Here is a 20,834-nt window from a genome sequence, read left to right as displayed (position 1 = left end):
ACATAAACACACACACACATGGAAAAAAAAGAAAAATAAGGGAATAAATGAAGAATAAAATGAAAGAAAAACGAGATCAAAACAAGTCAACTGTCACTTCCGATGCGTTTCAATTTACATATAAAAATATATATCTATATGTGCCTATATATATTAAAAACTATTTAAAATAAGCCATAAGCCAGCCAAAAGGCTGACCAACACATAGCCTGAACCTCTCTGATACCCTGTAATTTCACTTAAATACCAAATTGCCCCAAGACTTCCTTTTTTTCAGAGCAGAGTTATTTCCACCTGCAATGCCGGAGCAGTGACTCTTCAACATTTGCTTCTCCAGCATTTTTGGCAGCTGATTTGGCTAAGCTACCTCAAACCGACTACTTGGCTACACTAACTTATGCATCATCTGCCGAAAAGAGCTTTCAAATTAGTAGCCAATATATCCATAGTCCTTATATGAAAAAACAACTCAAAAATGATAACCAAAACTTAAACTAATAAAGCTAATTCAATTTTCAATTGTCTGAGCCCAAATCTTTCACAAAAATTTAACAGTTTTATTAATGGTAAAAGAAATTGCCCAAATGTTAAAATTAATATATTAATTCAACTAAATTTGTTTGCCAATTGGAAAATTTCAGTCGGAATCAATGTCTGTTATCGTTTCTGTTTTCCAGGTTGAAAAGTCGACAGTTTGTTATTGATTAAAATTAATAACTATTATTGTTTAACTTGTCGTCCTTTTAGAAGTGTCTACCTACAAAGGGATATACAGAAGGGTATACCGAAAGCCTTGACAGATTTCGGATAATTTTGTATGAGGTTTTTTTTTTTTTGTTTTCGGGTTTTCTGTTTGACTTTCACTTTGAACCTTTTGCGCGACATTCTCAACTAATGGGCTGCAATTTTCGATGAGTGACCACATCTTCTCCTCCTTCCTTCCTTCTTGGTCTCTCAGATCTCTCTCCAGCTGGTCATTCTTCAAATATTTCACTTGCTCGTCTGCTGCCTTTTGGGGCTGAAATGATGATTATGTCGTCTTATTATTATTATATTATTAAAACCATATTGGTTATCAACAACAACAGCAACATCAGCAACAACAACAGCAAGTGTCGCGGTCATAAATTTTTTGGCTCTGTTCAGGTTGTTGACATAATTACAATGAATGAATGAATCTGCCATCTCCCTTCAACACATTTCGCTTAAAATGTGCGCAAATTGACCGACAGCTGACAACTGTAAATTTATGTAAATTGCAATTACCAAATATGCAAAGTAAAAACAAGAAAACCAAAAACCAAAAACCAAAACCCAAAACCCTAAAGGTGAAACTGACATCTGTGTGGAGGAACCATCGAATGGTGGTTATGGGCCATTGCATTTACTCGGTGGTGGCGGTGGCGGCAAAACCACAAAAAGACGAAAAGAAAAATAAAAAAAAACTCGTTCAAACTGATAACAGAGTCCAATGAAAGTGAAACCATGTCACACACACACACATACACAAAAGCATAATGTGTGTGTGTGTGTGTAAATATCATAAATGTTTAGCCTATAACAAATGCAACTCCAGAGCATTTGATTAAAACGAATTTTAGATAAGTTGTATCGTATTATCACCGACTGCTTATTACTTACTCTCTCTCTCTCTCTCTCACGCACACACTTCCGTTTTGTAGTTAATCATAAAATTTGAGCCAATCTCTCTTCTTATATTGAAATCTAATCTTAATCTAATAACTAACTAATAAACCTAATTGTCGTTTTTATTATCAGGCTTAAGAAATTTGTAGATTATCGCTTTGGAAAATATTAAGATTTTTTTAACCTAATATAACCTGAGAAAATCCTCAAACATCTAGAGTATAGAAATTGAAAAGTAGAATAAAAATACACTTTTCTTCAAAATTTGATTGAATTAGATTGACTTTAAAACAAAAAGTGTCATTGATTTCAAAAACTCAATCCCAAATGCATAAATGATTAATAGAAATCCTTTTTTTGTCCTTAATTTTTGGCTTACTCATATCACTTAAATTTGGTTTTCCGCATTGTTAAAGCAAAAAAAAAAAAAAAAAAGGAAAATGAAAAATAAACTGTGGTCTGTCTGCTTCAGCGCACGAAAGCAGGTGGAAAAAAATGTTTGCACTCTTAGTTCAGGTAGCAGGGACTAATTCAACAAGACACATTCATGGATGAACATTTCATTCATTTTGGTAGGAAGGATGGATGGAACAATGCAGAAGGAAGAGTCCAATGTTTCAAAAGCTTTTAAAATCTGTTTCGGGACAAAAGCGCAATAGGTCGCCCTGCCCTGCCCTGCCTTGCCCAGCTCCTTGTTAGCCCATTAGCTGTTGCCAACCCATTACCACCTGATCCTATGTGGGCGATGACACGTTTGTGCAATCCTGGCACTGGCCAATGTAATTAAACCATGACTACCGTTCCCAGTTCGAAACTCTATCACATTTCCCACATACTCTAACCTAGCAAAACGATATAACCGAATGAAATCGTTAATCAATTGCTTATAGGACATCTTTTGGGCGGATAGAGTATGTGCTAGTCGTTGAATTTGAGAGTTTTTGGTTTTCTTTTTTTTGTGTGTGTGTGTGTGTGATATACATATGTGCCTTGGTCCTCCGTTTTAAAGGTAGAGTGTGGTAGGAGATCTGTTGTGGGCCACTTGAAGTCTGCCAGCCAGCCAGCCAGCATTGTTTTTCAGCTCACTGCGACCGCTAAAAATAGTCAAAGGCATCCTACATATGCACAAAAAGAAATCAGAGAAACATACAATATGACAGAGGGAGTACGAGAAGAAAGAGAGAGAAAGAGAGAGAGAGAGAGAGAAACAAAGAGGAGAAAAGACATCGCACAATAAAGATGACGATAGAAGAGTTTCCTTTTTCAAAAAAAAAAAAAATGGCTAATGCAAGGAAATGCCTTAATAAATAGAGAATGAGAGACTAAAAAAATGTGAGAGAAGAGAACACTTTAATGGTATTTTGCATAACCAGCGACCAAGCAGGGACCAGGCAAGGCACCACAGGAAAGGAATTGTCAAGTGCATACACAGACCCTGGTTCGGTCTCCCGACCCTACAGCCCAACGTCAAGTTGCCAAACCAATTGAGTTTAAGTCGTCGACGATGTCGTCGTCGTCGTCGTCATCGTCTTGCGCCAGACCCACTCGAAGGCCCAACAAGAAGAACAACAGCAAAAAATAACAAGAGAACACAAAAAAAAAGAAAAAAAGAGGGGGTTATAACATACGGGGGGAGTGGGAGTGAAGGAGGAGCAATTGTTGAGAGGGGTAGGAGAATGGGAATGGGATAAAAATCACATGCCACGCGTGCAATTTAATTTGGATCTGGCGTTTTTCACATGACACAGGTATCCAATCAGAGCAGGCCAGCTAAATAATTCATGTGGGAGAAATGGCGATTCTTTGGCCCTGCCCTCCTCCCTCTGCTACTGTTTGCCTTCTTACTACTAACGGTAAACAAATGCATCACCATGTGATGTGGATGGAGAAGGTAAAAAACTAGTACATACACTTACTAGGTTAATATATCCAAACCTAGCAACCAAACCAGGCTATTGTTAATTATTACTATTCTCGCTATATGCAAGGGCTAACAAGAATGGCAATCAGTCTATGTACCTGGCAGTCAGTCATTTATTCATTCAGAAGGTTAAATTGGGTGAAAGATACTCCCACACACACACACATTCTATATACATATATGAATTCTGACTTTCGGGGAGGGGGGAAAGTGCTGGGACTTCAATGCAGATGACATTTTAATTGAATGTACATTTCAAATTCAATATATATATCTAAATTTCCCCCATAATTCTATTTTTAAAATTGAGTTTGCAAAATTTCAGCTTTTGTAAAGTTTTTGCAATAGATTTAAATTTGTAATTCTGTAATTAAATATTAAAAAGAAAATTGTAAATTACAATTTTAAAAAGATTTTTTCTTTTGATTTAAATCTTTGGTGTCAAAAATAGAATATCACTTATTTGCTATTTTTTAAGCAAAAACTAGAACGTCGGGGTCACCATTTCAAATAAACTTATGACTTTTTAATAAATAAATGAATATCGTGAAATGTTATGAGCAAAATTAGACTGAATATTAATATTGTATTAAATATGATTGAGTTAACATTCTCTAAAATACCTTAGACTCAGTCTGTCGATGCTATTTCTGTTCATTGACGTTGTCTCTTTATGAATGATTGAGTGCAAATTTCAACGTATAGGTTCACCTTTTAAATTTTCAATGTACCGCATACCTAAAGTATTTTGTTTTTTTTTTCTTTCGATCAGCTAGCAATTTGCTGGAAAGCAACAAAATAAAATTCTATTCAAGTAAAGTGCGCATAAACTTTTCACACAAACAAAAAAAACATAAAAAACAAAACCCAAAAATGAAAATGAAAATGAAAATGAAATCCAAGTGCGAACTGAAAGGCGCGAAGGCAGCCAAAGTTACGTAGGTGCTGGCTGGAAATGTTGGCTCAGAGGGGTGAAGGGATGTGGGTGCAGGTGGCAGCAATGATGTTGTTGCGGGAGTGAGAAGTGCTGCTGGTGCTGGTGGTGGTGGAAGGCAATCCCAATAATTAAGTGCAAAATCTTTTTTGGAAAATTGACTGTCTGGCAGCTGCTGGTTTGAGCAAAATCATTTTGCTAGTAGTTTACCAATTTTGTCCAATTGGCATTTAACCCAATTTTTTTCTCTTCTCTTCTGTTTTTTTTTTTTTTTTTTTTTTATAGATTTTCAGTCAGTTTGGCTTGATTTCTTCTTCTTCTTCTGGTAGTCTTCCCATTATTTTACGGTGCTGTTTGTTTGTTTTTTTTTTTTGTTTTTACCGAAATTAATACACAATTTTAATTGCCTTTGAAAAACAGTTTGCCAATATTATTAATGACTGATCTAAATTGCAAATGTTTATTACTCGCCTTTCTTGAATTGGATTGTTATTTCCATGTCATTGAGTAATTTTAAGTTTCCGAAGACTATTTCACAGGACCATCGTCCAGTTTATCAGTTTACTGAAATATATCTTTTTTAAGAAGTCTAATAAACTAAAAGCTTTGGCTTGCAAATCATAAATTTTTAATACTTGGTGTTGGTTCCTTTTTTTAGAGCTAACATTCAAATGATCATGAAATTTTGAACTTAAATGAATTAGTTTTTATACCATACACCCATAGGGTGAAATGGCCGTTGGCTAGTGGCGGCGCTAGAGTGCTAGTGTGTTTGTAGAGTGAGCGAGATAGCATATGGTATGAGGGCATGTTAAAACAATTTAATAGACATATATTTCGATTTTCGAAATTTTGAATATTTCACGTGGTGTATGGTATGGTATACCCAAGTCGGCGAGACGACTTACTTACTTCATTTTTTTTTGGGATTAGAATTTCTTAGTTATTCCTGGTTTCTTTTTACAAAGGACCATCTATCAGTTTAGTCTAAGTTCGAAAGTAAAATCCTAAAATTTTATTTATTTATATTCACATACTTTAAAATGAAGACATTCGAATGGTTATAAATTGACTGAAGTATTAAGAGTATTGTTGAGTCTGTTTTTCATGAAATTTTGTTTGAAACTCAATAACTTAGCTTCTCATATGTTTCTATATGGGAAACCTATTTGATATATGTAGATGATTGAAATTTACAAACTTTTATTTGCAGTTCCCTTGCTAGTTTATATCTATATTTAAATTCAATTAATTTCCAATTTTACATTAAAATTTGTTGCCAGATGCCAGTTTTGTGCTAGTTGTAAGTCCTCGAAATTTTCTATACATTTTCATTTCCAGTATCTCCCCTCTCTCTCTCTCTCTCTCTCTCTCTCTTTTTCTCTTTCTGAGTATCTTTTGTGCCAAAATTAGCATTGCCAAAGCGCTAATTGATTTAGATTTTTTAACAAGTGAGAACTGTGAAAAAAAACTATAGATTTTATAGATTCTTTTTGTACCTATTTTGAGACTGAATCGTTTTTTTCAATTATCATGTGCTACTTAGTTGATGCAACATTTAAACACAAACTTTTGCCTCATGTGGAGCAATTTATTTAGTAGAATTAAATCTATGTCAACTAATTCTTATTTTTATTCATAAATTTGCAGACTTTTGTTGCTTTAAGGCAACAAGGACGTGTGTGTGTGTGTGTGTGTGTATGGGTGGGATAAGACTTATCCGGTTACCCGCTTTTCTATGGAATTTCCCTACAGGAATTATGTGATTTCCTGCTGGCGCCCACCTCCCATCTCCCATTTTGTCCCACTCTACAGTCTTTATCTCACTCACTCACTCCTCTCTGGCTCTCGCTCTATCTCTCTCTCTCTCGCTCTGGCAATATGCTGCGTGTGTGATTTACATTATAATAATTAGTTTATACCAAAGGCATGCGCTCTCCTTTGACTTGCTGCTGTTGCTGCTGCTTCCTTTCTAGATTAAGGCCTGAGCATCAAAATTGCAAATAGCAAAGCAATTTCCACACACTTATTATAGACACGTGTGGGCAAGCGGTATACCGAGAAAAAGAGGGAAACACGAGCACGACACAGGAGAAGGTGGAGGAGGAGGAGAGGTGCCATAGAAGGGTAGACACATCCATAGAAAAACTTGCAAACTTTAGCTGAAGGTGAAGAGGGCCAAATATGGCAGAGTATGATAGAATGGAATGGAGCTGGCTGACGACCTGGGTTACTGGGATGCTACTTTACTTTGCAACTCGTGCCACAGCAGCAGCAGCAGCAGCAGAGCGCTTGGTGGGCTCATTAGATGAAGTTTGTTTCACAGCAGGTGGACACCATAGTGAACCTAATGACGAACCAAATAGTATGTGTGTGTGTGCGTGTGTGTGTTTTTATTTTACAGCTAGTCATCAAAATTCGTTAACTATTCCTTTTATCCTAACGGTAGATGAAATTTTCGTTTCTTGTCAAAAATGGCAATTAATAGTTTTGGAAAATTCTTTGACCATACAAAACAAAATGTTTGAAGAAGTTGGTAATTAAAATCTTAAGAACAAAAATTCCATATCCTAAAAAGGGAAATCAGTGTAAGCGATACTCAAACTTAATTTATAACGAGTCATACCAAGTCGTGGACTTTTATCTTCCAACCAAATGCGAATACCAAAAATTGTTGATAAAGTTTTGAAAAAAAAAGAACAAAATTAATGATTTATGTGTATACTCGATTGGAAAGAGTATTTTAGTAGAATTATGTAGAGAATTTGAATGCAAAAGATTTGAAAAGATCGATGGACAAAGCTTTTTGTTTGTTTTCATTTCCATTTCGTTTTTGTTTATTTCGTTACATTGTATTTAAGTGTGTGTGTGTGGGACATTAAAATTTGTGGGCGTTTTCATTTTACAATGTGAAATCGGTTAAAATATACCAAGTTTGATTATACCTATAATTTTGTATAATTTTGAAATGAAATATTAGCATTTTCTTCATCTGCATTTGCCTTAATGAGACAATCATTAATCACTTAATCGCAAGAAAATAGGCAAAAAATTCCAAATTTATGCAAAAAAAAAGAAATAAAGGAGAAAAAAATGTTTGCCTCCCCCGCGGCGTCGTTTCACTGAGCTAACCCGGCCAATGATTAATTTTTGCTGATAGTTTTTCATTGCAAATTATGCAAAAAATCAAGCAACCAAGCAAACAAACAAATAAATAAATAAATAGAAGAAAAAAAAATGGGAGTTGCTTGCCGATTTCCGTTAACTGGTTGCACATTTCATTTCATGTGGATGATAATTAATGAACGGACGATTTTTTAATGTTGTAAGTCGATGTCGGCGGGATCCAATGTTGCATGTTGCTGAATAGAATTGAATGAATTAAAGTCTCGCAATGAAAACTAAATTTTGACATTTGAATTTGAAATTCATCGAAAGTATGTAGGAATGGAATTGAAAGAGTATCGTTTGAAAGATATTTACTATTCGATAAAAAGGATCAATCAGTTCAAAATTATAGAAAATCTATGGGATAAAAGCAGAAGTATATTCTACAAATAAGATAAACGTATCGTTAAATTGCCAAATATAAAAAATGTATTGAACAGGGACAGGGAAAAGCTTTTCTAGGCTTTAGATTATATTTTTGATGACATATAGTATAAAATAACATGTCAATAACAGAACGATTACCACCAAAGTGACTTGAAAATTAGAATAGAATTCAATTTACCCATTTTGAAGTTCCTAAAAGTATGCTACAAAGAAAAAAATCACTTGTTTCGATAAATTATGAAATTAGAAACCCCACAAAAATTTCCATTCAACGCTTAAATCTCTCAATATGAACATATGAGCAAAAAAAGGGACTTCCAAACAAAAAATGCTGAATGTTTTGGGATGAGATTTTGTCGTCCTGACATATCAAAGTTATTTAAGATTAATTATAAAGAGCCCATCGCATTTTTATTCCACTCCACTCCATTCCACTTGCTACACTCGAAAATGTTCATCTACATTCGAGATTATGTTAATCAAAGTATATGCAAAATGTTGCCAGCAATCAAGTTAAATGCGCCTCCGACTCCTGCCACACGTTGCTGCCGAGGAAATCTGTTGTCAAAGTTTGCCTTAATTATAAAAATGGAAGAAAAACTCAATATGTTTGAGGTTTTTAACATTCCATCTCCCCCCTCTGTCTTTGTCCCTCTTGCTCAGTGTATAGGCAGCCAAGCAAAAGAAAATAAAAGTTACACAAACTCAATTTTGTCAAAGCGGATTTATACCTATACCTACATATACATATCTGCCCCTCCCCCACCTATCAAAATATATATATGTATATATTTATGTATTCATTGCCACACATATGAGTAGATATTTTCACATTTAGAAGCTTTTATTATGGTAAATATTTGTACAACTTATTGTTGCTCTTCTGAAAATTCTAGCAAACTCTCTTCTGATGTTCGTTTCACAAGGTATTTGCTTAGGTGGTGGTATATGTGGTCGAGGGAAAGGAGGAGGAGGAGGAAGAGAAAAAAAAGAGCAACAGGCGTGGCAATTGTCATAATCGAGTAACCAATGATTAATAATCATCAAGAACGACTGACAACAAGAACAACAAAAAGAGACAAACAAACAAATAACATGACGTGGGTCATCAACAAGAGAGGTGCCTACCCCCCTCCCGCCATCTAACCGACAATCAGTGCGATTCTGTTCTTTTCTGTATTGTTTGCTCTTGGACTTTTGCTGTCACTATCAGCCACACACCACTGTGTGTGTGTGTGTGTGTGTAGTAATGGCCATGACCACTTAAAAGGCGTCATTCTGTATGAGCCTCCCACACTTGTCGACCAACGGCGCTAACGAGTTGTCAGTTATCTTATTTTTTGTATCTTGGCTAAAAACTTTTGATTCAAAACAACGTCGGCATTTGTTCTTTGATGCAAGCCACAAGACACTAGCCACTAGGCATAAAGCGCACTACCCACACACACACACACACACACACACACACACACACACACACACACACACAATCACAGACAATTCTTAGCCATTTGAATTTATGAAAATCCTTCTTAGGCTGACAGCCTCTGACTGGCTGGCTGGTTGTCTGACTGGCTGGTTGGCTACTTACTCATAGATATATAATTTGAATGGCGTTAAATTGCGCACAATTGATAAACTTGGCCAAGTACATAATTGCCAATTATTAAGAGTCGTTGTGTGTGTGTGTGTGTGCTGAGTGTGCAATACCAATTTCAATTTCAATTCCCATTTCATGTGGGTGGCCAATTATTCATTCATTCAACAATCAACCAACTCTAGGCAAAGGTAAATAGTTGTGAATCATTTTGTTTTGTTCTGGCTTATTTCAAATCTCAAAATTGGTTGTAACTCTTAACCATTATCAACCAATGTGTTAAGGAAAAACAGGTCATATTAAAAGAAATTTCAATAGTTAAAGTTTAAGAACTTTCTGTTCGTTTAATTATATATTTCCACAAGGGCTATGGAATTTATATTGATCAATTAATTTTTTGAAACTTTCAAATTTGTAAAGGTGAAAGTTCTGCTCTGTTTTATCTGTACATAAAATGGGATTATCTTCTTAAATGGGAGTCCTGAAAGTCTTTCGTTCCTCTATCTTAGCTCATCAGTTGTAACTATGTAGAATAATACTAAATAAAACACCATTCAAATAACTAATTGAATAAAAATGTATAATATATATACCCGATAAGCCATTAACAAGGTTTCTTTTCACTCTCAAAGGGTAAACCATAAGAACAATTTGATTTGTGACTTATTGTTAATACTTTAAAATACTAATTTCAATTGTATTTGTTTTGTTTGTTTTGCAGATGAACATAAAGTGAACTCTGGCTCATGGGAGGATACATTAGATGATCTTCAAACACAGCAGCAGCAGCAGCAGCAGAAGCATTCGCATTCACATCCGCACCAGCAGACATCCACATTCATAAGCAGTCCAACTGCTGTGCCAGTGACCCAAAACGCTAGCATAACTACTGCCCAGCTTCATAGTGCTTTTAGTCGTCGCATTGCCGAGCAGCGGGAACAGCATCTGCAACAGAAGCAGCAGAAGCAACTGCAACTGCAACAGCAACAGCAACAGCAGCAGCAACAGCAAGGATCTGCGGGAACAAACGACTGTTCCGGCCAAGACAACGTCACAATTGCCGGTGGAAGTTTCAGCGCCAACGGTGGCCAAGCTGCCGTTGGTGTTGGCGTCGGCGTTGGTAGCAGCAGCGCCTGCAGCAGCAGCAGCGAACGGGACACCAAATCGCCGTGTCGTCGTCGTATTGCCGGAGAACAGACGGGAGGCGGGACAACAGGCCAACACGACTCCGACGAGGAGGCTAATTTGACCGAGGAGGAGCATACCAGCAGCAGCGTGAGTTCATTGAGTGCCGGCAATCAACGCAATTCCCAATTGCGTTCAACCCTTTACAAGGCCAAGCAGCATTTGTCCTTTGACAAATGGCGCACGGCTGCGACTGGGTCTGGCTCTGGATCGTCTTCTGGTCCCCAATTAGAGACTAACGGCAGCAACAATATGATAATGCGCAGAGCTAGCGCCTGCACGATGCCCTCGGGGGGATCGGGAGCAGCGGCCACATCATCATCGACTTCGACATCACAGCGAGAGGATATCACAACGCCTGGCGAATCGCCTGGTAGTCGTCTCTCACGTTGGTTCTCCATAAGACGAGGATCCTCGCATCAATACGATGTGGGCGGTCGTGATGGCCGGCAATCGGCAGCTTCTAGTTTTGACATACCTGATACAGCGATGCCCTCTTCAGCAGCAGCAGCAGCAGCAGCATCAGCTAACGCTGGTCAGTCAGGCACAACTCTTGATGCCGCCTCGCCTCAGAAATTGGCCAATTTGGGTGCCATGAAAATGATGCCAGGAGTGCCAGAGGTAATTACCACCTATCTAATCTAAAGGATATTTTTCACATCTCCTTTTTTTCCAGTATGAAGATGATGAGTCCGGAGCTGGAACCGGCGGCAGTACACGCTACAATCTGGATCTTATGATACCAGCTGGTCATCAAGCCAACGGAACTCCACGCAGTGCCCACAATCGTCTCATAGTGCCAACGTTGCCGCCAGCTCCAGCTGGCCTGTCACAGCAGCAGCTGAAGCGTCGTCACATTGTGGCCGCCATTGTGCATAGCGAGAACTCCTATGTGGCCACACTCCAGCGTCTAGTCAATGTAAGTTCAGTGTCCACCACCACCACCACCAAAACAGAAAAACGAAAAGCAGCGAAAGTGGGTGTGGGGGCTCTCTGGTCTCTGGTGTTTGTTTATTTGATTAACCATAAACAAGAAAGAGAAACAATTTTGAATTTCATGTTTTGAGTTTTGTGTTTGTGTTTTTGTTATTGTTTTCGTTTTTATTTGTATGCTGCTATTTGGCCTAATCTTCATTAGATTCCATCTCTACGCAATGGTCCTCATCTGCACCATCATCGTCCTCACCTTCCTCATTATGGGTATAGAAATCATCGGGTGTAAAGTCCAATGTCAGTGGCAATGTCAATTGGGGTACTGTAATCTCATGAACTTCATAGGAAGCCGCTTCAATGTCAATAGGATGCGCCAAATGATTGACCAGCATATCAATCTCAACGGGAACAAGCATATACATCTCACCAGTGTTCTCATCCCTCTGTATATGCCCCAAACTCTGCTCCTCTTGCCCTTGTATCAAATCAATCTCAACCATTTCGCCCATATTGACGGCATCTGTCTGCCATTCATCCACAGCTGTTTTTTCCTGTGGATTAAATCCGGTTTCCACCTCTTTGCAACCACTCGGTGGTAATTGGAATTTGTGTATATTAGTTGGACCCAATTCCACAAAGGCGGACTCATCGCGTCCAGTTTGTAGATATAGTTTAACGTCACTAAAAGCATCGGCCACAAAACGCACTTGATCTTCATCGAAATTCTGTTCCTCCTTCTCATTTGTTTCCACCTTCAGCATCTCGTCATCATTTTGATTTTGCTCCAGTTCAACGCTCTCCATTGGGTTATCGAAATATAAGATATTCTTAGTTTCATTTATTGGCATTAGTTGATCTGCCATTGTAGAATATCCAATTCCGTAAATCCAAAGAGAAATCTAGGATAATTTTTCTTTGTTTTAGGATTTTTATTTTGTTGACTTTATCAAAATATATGTCTTACTTTTAGAAGAGTTTCGATTGAACTAAAACCAATTTGTCGTTCGGTCTAGTTGTCTGGGGTGAAATCTTTGGAAAAACCTACTTGATGATTTATACCGTTCCCATTTCTGATTTCCCCCAAAAATGAAATGTTTGTAACTTCTATTCAATTTACTTATAATCGTTTTTATACCCTTGCAGAGGGTATTATAAAATTGGTGATATTTTTCAACTACTCTTTAAAGAATTGAATAAATTGAATGCTTTGTTTCATTAAAAAGGATATTATTAAACAATTTATTTAATGATTTCTTATGCAATTTGTGTTTCATTTTCGATTCAAAGAGGTATTTTTCTTTTTCTTATTTATATCGATCTCATTTTATCGATCTTCCTTCTTTCGATTACTTTCTTTGCATGTGGAAATCGAATAAAGTTTCGTTGTGTTTTAAAAGAATAGTTAATAATAGTTAAGGCTAGGAAAATCAAAATGATTTTAGTCTGTTATCATTGTTAACTTACTATAGGGAAATGGAAATCGTTTAATATATCGATAACTAGTATATATAGAATGAGTCAATTCAAGTTGTTAAAAAAATATATCACGCATGCCTCATTAAGCTATTACTTTTCCACACTTTAGTTAGTAGCACATTCTTTTTTGTTTTCTTGATTTTGGAACCTTCACCTAAACTATGTAAATTTTTAATGTCATTTTAAAAATCATTTAATCTCTTTACATGCCATCCTCTTCCTATAAACGTCGACCTCATCACCTCATCATAAACTAACTGTCTAACTATGTTTCTTTCTCTCTCTTTCTCTCGCTCACCAACTCACTAACTAAACACCAACTATATAAACGAGTAGTTACAAAATTAATGATAGATTAAATAATTATATGTTTACACTTAGGTAATACACATATATTTTTGTTTGTTTTATAACTAATTAAACTAATTTAATGTTTTACCCCTTACAATCTGTTTGAATCTGTGTTTGTCATCTTGCAGGATTACAAGAAACCCTTGGAAGAGTGCTGTCCACCTGTATTGAATCCTGTGAAAATTGCCACTTTATTCCATTGCCTGCCGGATATATTACACTCACATAAACTGTTTCGCATTTCGCTGGCGGAATGCGTACGCAATTGGGACCGTGATGAGAAGATTGGTGATTGTTTTGTCAATGCGTTTGGAAAGCCACAATTGCTTGAGATCTATTCAGGATTCATTAATAACTTCTCAGTGGCCATGGAATTGGCCAAAATGGAGGAGAAACGCAAATCGGCATTGGCTGATTTCTTTAAAGTGAAACAGATTAGTGCCCACGATCGATTATCGTTTTTTGGATTGATGGTTAAGCCAGTTCAACGATTTCCCCAGTTTATATTGTTTCTGCAGGATCTGTTGAAATATACACCGCAAGGACATCATGATCGTATGTCGTTACAGTTGGCTCTGTCGCAGCTGGAGCTGCTGGCCGAGATGTTGAACGAGAGCAAACGCGAAGCGGAACAATATCAAGCATTCAAAGAGATGCTTGGCCACATTAGTGGCACCTTCAATACCCGATCCCTGAGCAGTGTCAGCATTAGCGATAATGGATCAAATCGTCCGCGCTATTTGCTGCGTGAGGATAATGTGACCCATATGGAATTCAATCAGGCTGGTCTAATAGTCAAATGGAAACAGAGGCGTCTACTTCTGCTCAATGACAAGGTGATCTGTGTCTCGGTGGCTCCCAAGCAATCACATGATTTCGGTGCCACCGAGAAGCTAACATTTAAATGGATGTTCCCAGTCAACGATGTGGAAATTGTCGATAATAGCACATCGGCCACATTATCTAGACTCTTGACAGCGGGTAAGATTGATTAGACAAACTATCTAAGGCTTAGATTTTGCTCTCTAAACTTTTTCTCTCTCTTTCTTTCTTAGGTCTCAATCGTGGCGGTAGCCTGAAGTCAAATGGCAGTAGTAGCAATGCCAATCATAATTCAAACAGTGGCACACTTCCTGGCCAGCCTTATGATCCGCATAGCTCGCCAGCGGCTCAGCTAACAAATGGAGCCGACAATCTTTGCAATGAGATGAGCACTTTAATGTACGATTACGAGGTGATCTCACGTATTCATGATCTGGTTGGCAGTCTAAAGGGTAGCTACAAGGAACTCAATGCCAATACCACACGAAATGTGTTGAACACCATTCAAGGATCCATACAGCGGAAAGATGAAGAAATGGCATGGGTGGATTCGTGTTGCCTGCAACTGATTGGACGCCATAAGTCTGGCAAAGAGGAGACTTTCACATTTCAGACCCTAACGCCAAATGTAAAGAAGGAATGGATAACCGAACTGCGTTTGGCCCAACTGGCCTTGGATCCAAATAATTCACCAGCCTGGGAACGTGGCGGTTCACAAGTTGCCCCATCCGGTGTGGCCAGTGGAAGTGCTGGAGGAGTATCGGGAGGCGCTGGCGCGGGAGGAGTTATAACTGGCTCTGGTGGTGGAATTGGAGGATCCCAATCGATGCCAGGGGCATGTGGTGGAATGACAGCAATAGGAGGACTTAGTCACGATGAGGCCGTACAGCAGAGGCAATCACGCAAAATGCCGCTCTTTGTCAAGGCAATGCCCGTCTATAGGTCACAGCATCAAACGGAGGTAAGCAACTACTCCAAAAGAAGAACTCTAATAAACGATTTCCTAATCCCCTTTCTCTCTATCTTTGTCAGGTGCGCTGTGGTTGTTATTATAGCATTGCCAATGACACTAAGCAGAGCGGGAATGCACGACGTCGTCACAAGCAGTTGAACTACTTGTGGATGTGCAGCAGTGATGGAACCTCATCACACATAACTGTCCTTGCCCAGCATCCGCAACAGGCGGGCAATTTACGTGAAGCGGGCGCCTTTGATTTGTTCGAAACGCAAGTCTCTGCCTTGGAGTTTGTCAAGGGACTGGATCAATGCCGCACACGGGAAGAGCATGGCAGTCTGCTCGGTGATCTTGTATGGCTTGGCACGGATAGTCGCAAGCTTTTGGTCTACTCAGCCCGAAATCCAGAGCAGGAAGAGCAACTGGGTAGCTATTCAGTACCAGGAGCTGTTCAACGTATACTCTATCATTTCGATGCCGTCTATGTGGCCCTGTCCAATGCCACAATACTGATCTATCGTCGTGCCCACGATGGGGTGTGGCAGCTAAGGGATCCCCAGATCATTTCATTGGGCGATTCGGGATTGCCAGTGCCCAGCTTGTTGCCCATCAATATGAATATTTATGCATCATGCGCCAATCGGGTCTATGTGATGAACGCCCTCAATGGCGAGATTCAGCGCAGTTTTGAGGTCCAGCACGGTGCCAGTCAGCAGGTTAATCTAATGGCTCACTCTGGCATTGGGCTCTGGATCTCGTTGAAGAACTCGACCATGTTATGCCTCTATCATACGGAGACCTTTAAGCATTTGCAGGACATTAATATTGCCTCGAGTGTCCTTCGGCACGATGGCAAGAAGGAGCAACCGCTAAATAATAGTTCCATCTATGTTACCGCTCTAATGGCCTGCAAGGGACTACTCTGGGTGGGCACCAATGTTGGCATTGCTGTGACCATACCACTGCCCCGCCTCGAGGGTGTTCCCATCATTAGCGGCGGCATCAATATGTCATGTCATGCGCATTTTGGACCAATTACCTTCCTTTTGCCCCTCATACCGAAAGTTTATCCCACCTATAAGCCAACGGCTGGTGGAGCCGCTGCAGTCGCTGTGCCTGTGCCCAGCATGGGTGAGGACTTGCAGTTGCCGGCCATCGATGATACCGATGCCAAAGGCGATTTGGATGACAGTACGGTGATATTACGTCGAGATTTACCGAAACGCGAACAAAACGCTGACCATCAGACGCCATCCACCTCATGCTCGCCGTCACCCATGGTGGGTGTGCCAACTGTTGCCGTTGGTGTACCCGTTGAGGGGATACCCGATTCACCGCGTGGCTCCAAATTGGATAAACAGCATTCGCTGGACCAAAGTTTTACGGCCAAAATTCGTGCATCATTGGCCAATTCGCCAGCATTTCATCGTAAACGTTTTCGTGATCTAGATGCACGAATGTCCAAAACATTGCCCAGGGGCACAAGTGTCCATGCTGGTGCTGGTGCTGGTGCTGGAACAGCATCTGTTGTCGCCGGTGGCACTACGTCGAATACTAGCACACTATCCACCCAGCATAGTGAGCATGGCTATTGCGATGTCTATGGTCTGTATGGCAAATTGATTTTCGTCAAGGAGGACTACGATGCTGAGGAGGGGCCACAGAGTAATCCCATGGACATTATGTACGAGGGTATGCGTCGCTCCGATCCCGAATTGGCTGCGATACCTGGTAAAGTGTCTACGCTGGATCGTCGTTTGCATATGAAGGCATCACGACCCCGTTCCTTGGACTTGTCCAATTGGTCAGTGGACTCGAAATCATCGAGCCTCTACACCTCATCGGGCAGTGAGGAGAGCATGGGCATACGTCTCTTTGGTGGACGTAGTGTTTCACGTAATAGTAGTAGTGCCAGTCACAAAACATCCGGCACTGGCAGTGATTTGGGTAATATTTCGGAGAATGGACTAATGACCACAGCCGATATACATCATCATCATCATCATCATAATCATAATCATAATAATCAGCATCATCATCAGCAACAGCAACAGCAACAACAACAGCAGCAACAGCTGCAGCAGCAACAGCAACAACAACAACAACCAAAATCTGAGGAGGCAACACCACCAGCTGCTGCAGTGGCCACTTTAAAACGCAAACAGAAACAAAATTCCAAGCAGCAACAACAACAAAATGCCGATGGACCACGCACAGTCATCACCCTAATGGGTGGACGTGGCTATTGGCGTCATGTATGGTATAATTCCAGTTCAGCCGGCTCGCCCAGTCATCACAATAAGAGTTGCAGCAGCTCCGGTGGTGGCGGTGGATCCAACTCATCGGATAGCAATTCATCGCCACTGACGGCCAACTCCAATGATGCTCACATTGTGGTATGGGAAAAGAAATTATAATCGCAGGAGTTGGTGTGCTGCTGCACAGTCCAACAGCAGCCACATCAGCATCATCCACCCCTAACGGAAATCTGGCGACGAATCGATGACCAGAAACTCCAACAGCAGCAGCGACGTGGACGCGGACGTGTACGTTTTCGTGGCACTTTTATACAGCGGGATAAGAGTGCTGGCTCTTGCTCTGGCTCTGGCTCTGGCTCCGGAGCTGATGGTGGAGGTGGAGCTAGTTTGGGTTCGGGTGGCATGTTTACAGCCAGTTTGAAGCGTTTATCCAAGCTGAAACGTGGCGGTAGCTTAAAGGAATTCTGAATCTCCTCTCCCCTACCCACCTACCCACCCACCTTTCCCACTTTGTGTATAGTTTTCAAATTAGCATTAAGATGGCCACCACATAGTTTACTTTACGTTACTTTAATCGATTCATTAATTAATTATTGTTGGCTCCAGATTCGAACAAAAGATTTTTCGGAAAATTTTTGCTACTTTCTTATCATACCGAAAACTCATTTTCTAGCATCTTTTTCTTCTTCTCATCGGCATATTTAATGGTCATTGAATCTCAAAATATATACATATATATCTTATATAGCAAATCTAAGCCTTACAACAAAAAAAAATTGCTTCATTATCCCTTGCAAACTTAAGGAAATTTTTATTATTATTATTTTTTTTTTTTAAATACATGATATAGATATATATACAAATATATATATATATATATATATATATATATATATACAACACAAGTTAATATCCAAATATTATTATTCCCATTTTTTTGTATTATCTTAAGAATCTATATATATATACATACATATATAAGTTAAAAAATTAATAATAATTAAAAAACAAATACAAAAACCCTTAGGAAAAAGCGGCAAAGCCAAGCTAAGAAAAAATAAAAGCAAAAATAAAACAAACAAAAAAAAACCATGTTGTCTGTACCATAAGTATACATATATATAATTATTAATTAATTAAAACACACTCAAAAAATAATAAATATTTGTTAAAAGGAAAACAAACGAATTGGAATTCAAAAAATAGAGAAACTAAAACAAATCGGCTGATGAATTATTATACTATATATTTGGCTTTGTTGCTGTGTCTTTCACTGTCACTCTCTCTCTCTCTCTCTCTCAAATGAATAGTTATTTTTCTATTTTTTTTTTTTTTTTTGTGCCTAGAATCTAAGTTAATCAACATATATTTTTGTTGTTCTGTTTTGTTAAAGCAGCTGGCAGCATTTTCCTTATGTAATACATAAGAAAAATAAATAAAAATAAAAAGGAGATGAAATTAGATGTTATAGTTGTGTATACATGATAAACAAATAATAACAATAATAATAAAACACAAATTCATACTCTGATTATTGGAGAAATGCCCGTTTATATACATATATTGATTGATTGATTGATTGAGTGAACAAGATGTTTGTTTTTTTGTTCATGAAGAAGAAGATATACATACATATGTATATATATCTTATACAAAATGCATATGATATACATATATATATACGATTTATATACAGTTGAAAATGAATGAAAATTATTATAATTGGACCATATTCTGGATAACCTTTGATATAAAATATATAAAACATAATGAAAAAACTATGTAAAAGCATATACATATATATATATACATTTTTTTTTATATATATATAAATATGTATCACACATATACAACCACACACACACACACACGCTTATTTACATGCATATGAATATAGTTACAAACAAAAAAAAATATATATATACATATTTACATTCACCTCTATCTATACACACACACACACACACCCCTTCCTCCCTCATATATGGGTTATAACAGGCATGCATAATACCCTATGTATGTACATATATAGGTATATATATATTTATCATTATGTATTATCGATGTCAAGAACAAGAAAAAAAAAAAAAACAAAACGTGGCAATAGGAATTTGTAAGAAAATGAAACATTTTTATTGACAAAACAATTTGTATGTATTACAACAACAATAACAACAACAACAACAACAACATATTTAAAAAACAACAACAAAAAAATGAAAATATTAAAGAAAAAACCAACAAAATAAAATCACAAACTTGCTTTTAATTCAGTCAAAGGGATTACCATGACGTCTATTAAAGGTAACTTGTATGGACGGATCCAGGGGGGAGGGAGTCCGAAATGTCTTCAGATCTTAATGCAGATTTAAAGACATTATTCTTATCCGAAAGCAAAGATATGCATTTACTAAATTCGAGCTTCATGAAATTAAGATTTGTGAATTTACCTAATTTGCTCCGAACTACTTTTTGGTCAATGATGTCAACATGTTTTAAGCCTTTAATTATCCCGCTCTATGGCTATTCCGGCACTGAATTCCGGTAATCAGCAGGCAGCAGGACTGTAACTGCCATCCATGACCAAAGGACATTTCAAAGCGCGTTCTGAGACTGAGATTGAGACTGCATATTCCTCACCGCTCTCTGCTCTGATGTGTATAGCTTTCTTTCTTGATCGACATTGATGAATTTCCTATAGCATCAGGTAAGGTACTTTTTTACAAAAGAGTTTCAATTCAGATCAGCAGAATTGTCTATGTAAGCAAACGGTTTTCAGTTTAGACCATGGCTTAAGTAAAAGTTTATTTTGCGCACAGATGGAAATGGGTTGCGCTCCAGCTAAAAGCTTTAAACCGCCTAGCTTTTTATCTTCGATTAAAAAAGCTTTTTTGCGGGATTATTCAGTTTGAAAAAAGCGCCTCACCCAAAATATTTCTACAGAGTTTTCCTAGGAATAAAATTATATGTAAAATTAAGAAGAATCCTTCGATTAACTTGTATAGTGAAATGAATATAGAGCACAAAATGCAGGCTTTATTCTCCACAAAAACTTATTTGGGGATCCCTAAATGATTAGTTATATATGTACTTATATGCCTTCCTAGTACGGACTTCGAAAGTAACGTCTAAGTAGTCTAAAATCACTTTTGGAAAGTACATTTTTGGAACAGCATGAGAAGGCATATCATTTAGGGATC

The 20,834-nt window shown here is 38.2% G+C and overlaps 2 protein-coding genes and 1 long non-coding RNA gene across 3 annotated transcripts; 1 reads left to right on the top strand and 2 right to left on the bottom strand.

Moving 5' to 3' along the window:
- Positions 1 to 536: 536 nt before the first annotated feature.
- Positions 537 to 1,724, bottom strand: LOC124460498. Its single transcript, XR_006954405.1, has 2 exons — positions 1,642 to 1,724; positions 537 to 1,018 (listed from the first exon to the last, which is right to left on the bottom strand). It is a non-coding gene; the product is annotated as an uncharacterized LOC124460498 (long non-coding RNA).
- A 9,269-nt stretch (positions 1,725 to 10,993) lies between these two features.
- On the top strand, positions 10,994 to 18,455 carry LOC6641428 (rho guanine nucleotide exchange factor 10). The gene is made up of 6 exons (XM_002064008.4): positions 10,994 to 11,460; positions 11,516 to 11,758; positions 13,728 to 14,580; positions 14,655 to 15,382; positions 15,454 to 17,374; positions 17,423 to 18,455. The coding sequence occupies exons 1-6, from the start codon at positions 11,092 to 11,094 to the stop codon at positions 17,791 to 17,793; spliced, it is 4,485 nt and encodes a 1,494-aa protein (XP_002064044.3). The 5' UTR covers positions 10,994 to 11,091; the 3' UTR covers positions 17,794 to 18,455.
- Positions 11,817 to 12,788, bottom strand: LOC6641429. The gene is made up of 2 exons (XM_002064009.4): positions 12,737 to 12,788; positions 11,817 to 12,671 (listed from the first exon to the last, which is right to left on the bottom strand). The coding sequence occupies exon 2, from the start codon at positions 12,633 to 12,635 to the stop codon at positions 11,964 to 11,966; it is 672 nt and encodes a 223-aa protein (XP_002064045.3). The 5' UTR covers positions 12,636 to 12,671; positions 12,737 to 12,788; the 3' UTR covers positions 11,817 to 11,963.
- Positions 18,456 to 20,834: the final 2,379 nt, after the last annotated feature.

This window comes from Drosophila willistoni (assembly GCF_018902025.1).
Source record: "Drosophila willistoni isolate 14030-0811.24 chromosome XL unlocalized genomic scaffold, UCI_dwil_1.1 Seg141, whole genome shotgun sequence".
NCBI classification, from domain to species: domain Eukaryota; kingdom Metazoa; phylum Arthropoda; class Insecta; order Diptera; family Drosophilidae; genus Drosophila; species Drosophila willistoni.
The sequence above is the reverse complement of the archived record's forward strand: the minus strand, read 5'-3'. Positions and strand labels throughout refer to the sequence as shown.